The 6542-nt window shown below is 35.6% G+C and overlaps 1 protein-coding gene across 1 annotated transcript; it reads left to right on the forward strand.

Annotated features, from left to right (window-relative positions):
* The first annotated feature begins 2351 nt into the window (after window positions 1-2351).
* Window positions 2352-5603, forward strand: LOC143410642 (endogenous retrovirus group K member 13-1 Env polyprotein-like). Its single transcript, XM_076871456.1, has 2 exons — window positions 2352-4212; window positions 5539-5603. The coding sequence occupies exons 1-2, from the start codon at window positions 2352-2354 to the stop codon at window positions 5601-5603; spliced, it is 1926 nt and encodes a 641-aa protein (XP_076727571.1).
* The last annotated feature ends 939 nt before the right edge of the window (window positions 5604-6542 follow it).

The raw sequence follows: 6542 nt of genomic DNA on the forward strand, positions 1-6542 counted from the left end.
ATTTTCTACTTCTCCCTGGAATTCTCCTATATTTGTTATAAAAAAGAAATCAGGGAAATGGAGACTATTAACAGATTTGCGAGGAGTGAATGCCTCAATGTTACCAATGGGGGCATTACAGCCAGGTATTCCTTCGCCTGTCATGTTACCAAAGGATTGGAAGGTAATAGTTATAGATTTGCAAGATTGTTTTTTCACTATTCCTGTACATCCTGATGATAGAAAACGTTTTGCTTTCTCTTTACCTCAAATTAATCATGCAGGACCACATCTTAGATTCCAGTGGAAAGTATTACCTCAAGGTATGATGAATTCACCTACTATGTGTCAGATTTATGTAAATGAAGCATTAAAATTAGTAAGACAGAAATGGTCTCAATTGTATATTTCTCACTATATGGATGATATCTTGTTTGCAGGATCCAATGAGGATGATCTAAAAGAAGTATTACAATTTTTACCAAAACATTTTAAGTCTTTTGGTCTTGTTATTGCTCCAGAAAAAATTCAAAAAGACGATATAGTTAATTATTTAGGATATACAGTTACTAGACAAAAGATTTTTCCTCAAAAAATGACTCTTCGTAGAGACAATCTAAGAACTCTTAATGACTTCCAAAAACTGTTAGGAGACATCAATTGGTTACGACCTAGTTTAGGAATTCCCACATATAAGCTACATAACTTATTTAATATATTACAAGGAGATATGCAGCTTAATAGCCCAAGGGAATTGACCCCGGAAGCTGAATTAGAATTGGACTTTGTGGAACAAAGAATTAAAGAAAGTTTTCTGCAGCGAGTAGATATATTTAAACCTGTTGTATTATATATTTTAAATACTTTTCAATACCCAACAGCTATTTTGGGACAAGATGCTTTGCCTATGGAATGGATTTATACTAAACATAGATTTTCCAAAAATATTATGCCCTATGCAGATCAAATAGCTTTATTAATAGAACAAGGTAGAACACGTTCTCTGACACTTACTGGTTATGATTTAATGGAAATTATTGTTCCTTTACAGAAAGAGCAATGGGAATATTTACTACAAATGACTGAAATGCTTCAAATAGCTTTATTGGGATTTACAGGGTCTGTTTCTTATCATTTTCCACATAGTAAATTATGGGATATTTTTAGAAAACAAACTTTTGTTATTAATCATATAATTAGTACAAATCCTTTAGTTGAAGCTATTACTGTGTTCACAGATGGTTCAAAGACAAAGAGTGCATATTGGACTGTTGATCATTTTTGGGTACAGTCATCTCAATTTAACTCAGTACAACAAAATGAACTATTTGCTATTATACAAGTGTTAAAAGATTTCCCAAAACAAGAAATTAATATTATAGCGGATTCTGCCTATGCAGTAGGAGTAGTATCTAACATTTATACGGCTATTGCTTATTCTAACAAACCTATTTTGCAGAGTTTATTTATTTCTTTACAAAAATTACTGCAATTAAGGAATCATCGCATCTATATTACTCATATGCGATCACATTCTCATCTGCCTGGACCTTTAACTTATGGCAATAATCAAGTCGATAAAATAGTTATGTTTACTACTCCCCAAGAAGAACATCAATTGTTACATTCTAATGCTGGACATTTACATATTAAGTATAAAATACCATATAAAAAGGCAAAACAAATTATTAAAGAATGTCCTATATGCAGACCGTTACATTTAAGAATAGTACCTGCGGGAGTCAATCCCAGAGGAATACAACCTAATGAAATTTGGCAAATGGATGTAACTCATATTGCTCAATTTGGGCGATTATCTTATGTGCATGTGGTTATTGATACATATTCTAAATTTTTGTGGGCTACTGCTCAAAGTGGGGAAACTACTAATCATGTTATTCAACATTTGATTGAAGTTTTTGCTATAATGGGAGTACCTGCTATAATTAAAACAGATAACGGACCTGCATATACCAGTAAAAAATTCAATCAATTTTGTGAATTATATGACATCAAACACATTACAGGAATAGAATATAATCCAAAAGGACAGGCAATAGTAGAAAGGGTACATGGTACTTTAAAATTACAAATTAAAAAATTAAAAAGAAGGAATAACTCAGATCCTCATATGTTTTTATTCAAACATTTACAAAATCAACCTAAAGCCATATTACATCAAGCTTTGTTTATATTGAACTTTCTTAATTTGCCACAAGGAGACATTTTAACTAGAGCAGAACGCCACTTTGAAGAGAAGATTGTGGATGTCATACATGAACCCGTGTGGGTAAAAATTGCGGCAGATGCTGAATAGCAACCTGGCATGTTGTTGTATAAAGGGAAAGGCTATGGTTATGTTTCCACAGACAATGGACACCGACAATGGCTTCCAGGGAGATGGATCCAGACCCGTCACCATACGAACAGCACCTTATCCGTCTCATCGGCCCAGAAATCAAACATCGGATTTTGATATACCTGTTGCTGCACTGGCTCAACTTCGCTTGGGCCCACGTAGACGTCGCCGACTTAATATCTCTCCTTTACCAACATGGGGACAAATTAAAAAGCTGAGTGGGGAGGGACAAAAGGTGTTGCAGCGCACAGGAAAGGCTCTTACTGTTGAAAATTTATTCTTGGCTATGTGTGCATTGCTGACTGTCTCATCTTCCTCAGAGGTACCTACTAACAATAATAATACTTATTACTGGGCTTATATTCCTGATCCTCCCTTGATGGAACCTGTTATGTGGGGAGAGATGGATATCACTTTATATACTTCCCCTGCTATTTTATCCCCACCGTGGAATAATCTGACTTACTTAAATATACATGATGGAGCTATATATAATTTTACATATCAAAATGATGTGCGTAGACCTATTTGCTTGGGATCTCCTCCATGTTTACAATTGGATTGGCAACATTGGATATTAGCAGGAAGTCGGAGTAATGGTTCTAGGACTAAGTTACAAAGGCTTTCCACGTGGTCTATTAATATGACCTGGGATAATATTACGGAAGCCAAATATCCTATGTTTCCTAACTGTCCTGATTTTACTTATAACAGATTGCAATATAATCCATTTATTTGGCAAGAATGTGGAGGTAAATTTGGAAAAATTTATCAGGGAATAATAATGTGGGGACCATATGGAATGTTTTTAAAAAGTTGTTCTGAATGGAATAGTTCTACTTGTGATTTATCTTCTACATACAGAATCCCGCCGAAAGAGAGGTGGAATGAAATTTTGACGAATGACAAGTTGATGGCTTGGGGAGACGGTGGAGTGGCTGATCCACCCATAGCTTCAATACAACATCCTTATCATATCCAGACACATCTTTGGAAAATTGCTGCGGCTATGAAACCAGTCGTGCTTTTGAACGGCTCCTTTTCTGGAACTAGTAGATCACCATCATCTTATAAGTTTACCTTTTTTAAGGAATATAATGTAACAACTTGTGTTCCTATGCCATATCTATTTTTGGTAGGAAACATAATTTTTAATTCAGGGATAACTTGTCACTACTGTAAATTGTATACTTGTATTAATACTTCTGTACCTCTTGCTCCTGGTCATTCTGTTATGATATTACAACAACGATCTCATATATGGCTTCCCGTAAACTTACAAAGACCTTGGTCTCAGGATCCTGTAAATACTTTAGTAATGGAATTTTTTAGACAATTATTGAAACGAAGTAAACGCTTTGTGGGAGTATTGGTTGCAGTAATATTAAGTCTTATCGCTGTTACTACAGTAGCCACAGTGAGTGGAGTTGCTTTACATACTTCTTTACAAACAAAACATTTTGTAGAAGAGTGGCATAAGGATTCTCATAACTTATGGTTATTACAAAAAGAAATTGATTCTAGACTTCAAACTCAAATAGATATATTAAAACAAACAGTGAATTGGTTAGGAAAGAAGGTTTTAACCTTAGAACAAGAAATTAGATTAAAATGTGATTGGAATTCTACTACTTTTTGTATTACCAATGTTCAATATAATCAAAGTCTTCATGAATGGAGCACTATTCAAGCTTATATGGATGGTAATGAAACTGCAAGTTTAATGATTAATTCATTACAAAAAGATATATTTGAAGTGTTTGGTAAGGGATTTCAACATAATGATGCTGCTCAGATAGCAGAAGTATTCCTGAAACAATTGGAAGGGTTGGATCCTAAAGGAATTATACAGAGTTTATCTCATACTGCTGGAGGTATGGGTATTGTTCTAATATTAATTTTAATCCTGTTTTTACTCATGTATTATGCCTGTATAAAACCTTCTCAAAGTTCTGTATTAACTCTATGGAAAGCTGTTTTGGAAAAACAAAAGAAAAAAAGAAGGAAATGATGGAGTTTAAATGGCTAAAGAGGCCCCTTGAGTCCAAAATGTCATGTAAGGACAGTGTCTGGGATGAAGGCTAGTTCTGGCAGGCCAGAACTAGGAGGAGGAAAAAGTTCCCTTCCCCTTATCTCAAGCCACAAGTTCTGCATGTTTGGACTATAAGGAAGTGACTCTTGGCGTGTTTAGTTTTGTATTGAATGTTCTCAAAACATCTGATTAAAATGGAGTTTGTATTTTGGTAATAAAAGTTAGTATCAACAGTAGAGCTTATAAAGATTATCTAGAGTTCTCATAAAGAATAGTTTATACATTACATCATGTTTATGAGGAGCAGAATCCGGGTGAAGAAGGATGATGTGTGCTTTGTAAATACTTATCTTGGTTGCAACTAATATATAATTAGCTTGGGAATAAACCGCAGCATGCAGTTGCAATTGCTGCCTTTGCTCTGCATCCCCTGTGTCCTGGTTACTTCGAGACCCTTACCCAGGGACCCGAGTGCACTAGACACTCACAACCCCAACCAGAAACTGGAATGCAGAGGAGTTTGCATGATGCAATGCATAGAGGTCATCCTCTTGTGTTGTAGAAACAGCACAGGAAGATGGGTGCTGGGAGCCAATAGCCAAGTAGGTATGACAATTTCCTTGCCAGCGTACCCCCGTATTGCTTAGTGGAAGGTGACCTTGCTCAAGGACCAGGGCGGATCTGTGTTTAGGGTGTTCCCGGTTTTGGATAATCCGAGTTTAGGGCGTTCCCGGTTTAGGAAGATTATTTTTTGCCGGGAATAGGGTGTATCCTGCTGCCTGAGTTCCTCTTGAGTTCTTAGGGATTCAGACAGTATTTTTGGGACACAGAAGCCCAGTGGAGGTGTGGATTTGGGCAGAGAACATGGATTTCCCCAGAACGTGTTTGTAGAAGGCCGGTGTGAGATCGGGAATAAAGAATTGCTGTTTGAATCTACAAAGCTGTGAGTGGCTCATGATTTGTGCCCAGCCAGAGACTGCGGCAGATGGGAAAAAAAAAAAAAAAGATCTAGGAATTCAGAAAATGACAAAAACTAACCAGGACACAAGGATGAACAGACTTCATCTTCAGTGTTACTTTACCTACTGTTAGTGGATTAGTAATCTATCAGATTGACTAGTCTGACCTGAATTTCTAAGAATTCTTTTTCTTATGTGTTTCTGGTTAGGGCAAGGCAAAAGTGAATCTCTGTGGTATCTGGAGAGCAGAGGTGAAGTAGCCACCATTTTGTAGCTCACAATGTTATTGCCCATCTTCTGTGTCACCTGAGAGGAAGTCAGGACTGTAATTCTTTGTGCTAGTAGTCATGTGCCCTGCTAGCACTTAAAAATTATAAAACCAAAAATGACATGGAGAAGGTGTATTAGGGAGATAACTGAAATTTTGCTAGTTTCCTTGCTGAGTTGTTTGCTATCTGTACAAAACCCCTTTTCAAGAGAGGAAATTCCTAAATTCAATACTATTGATGTATACAGAACACAGTCCAATATCTGTGTGAAATACAATAAGCTTGCCATTAGGTCTAGATACGAATCCTTATGAGTCAATGACCTATAAATAGAAGACAAATTAACAGTTCATATGCCCATTATACAGGGTACTGTAGAAATAAAATTGTTGAAATTACACTTCCTATTTGAAAATAGAAGAATAAGGTATCTCACAACAATTTTATTTCCCATTGAATAGGAATCACAGAAACAATATTCTTTATCAGTAAAGAAAGTTCCTGATGTAGGAATCACAGAAACAATATTCTTTATCAGTAAAGAAAGTTCCTGATGTTAGTTATCAGATAACAACAAATAATTAAATAAATAAATAAATAAATAAATAAAAAGAAAGTTCCTAATGTTATTCTATTAGCAAATTGACTGTGGTTAGCATTGCAGACAGATGCTCTGATTTTATTTTACCCTATACTTCTGCAATTAAGGATTCTCAAGAGGTGATTTGATCACACTTCTGTAAATCAAACTGGTAGATTTTCTGGTAATCTAACTGCCTCAAAAACTTAATGGAAATTCAGCCACTCTGTTTCTGATCAATTCTATGTTGAAGTAAATGCAAACTATATTTGCTCTACACTTACTCTAATCTGGGTCTACACTCATGTTTGTGAAACAATAGATTTGGATGAGAAGTTGTAAGACCTTTAAACTGTGTTGGCAC

This window comes from Callospermophilus lateralis, chromosome 11, assembly GCF_048772815.1.
Source record: "Callospermophilus lateralis isolate mCalLat2 chromosome 11, mCalLat2.hap1, whole genome shotgun sequence".
Classification (NCBI taxonomy): Eukaryota; Metazoa; Chordata; class Mammalia; order Rodentia; family Sciuridae; genus Callospermophilus; species Callospermophilus lateralis.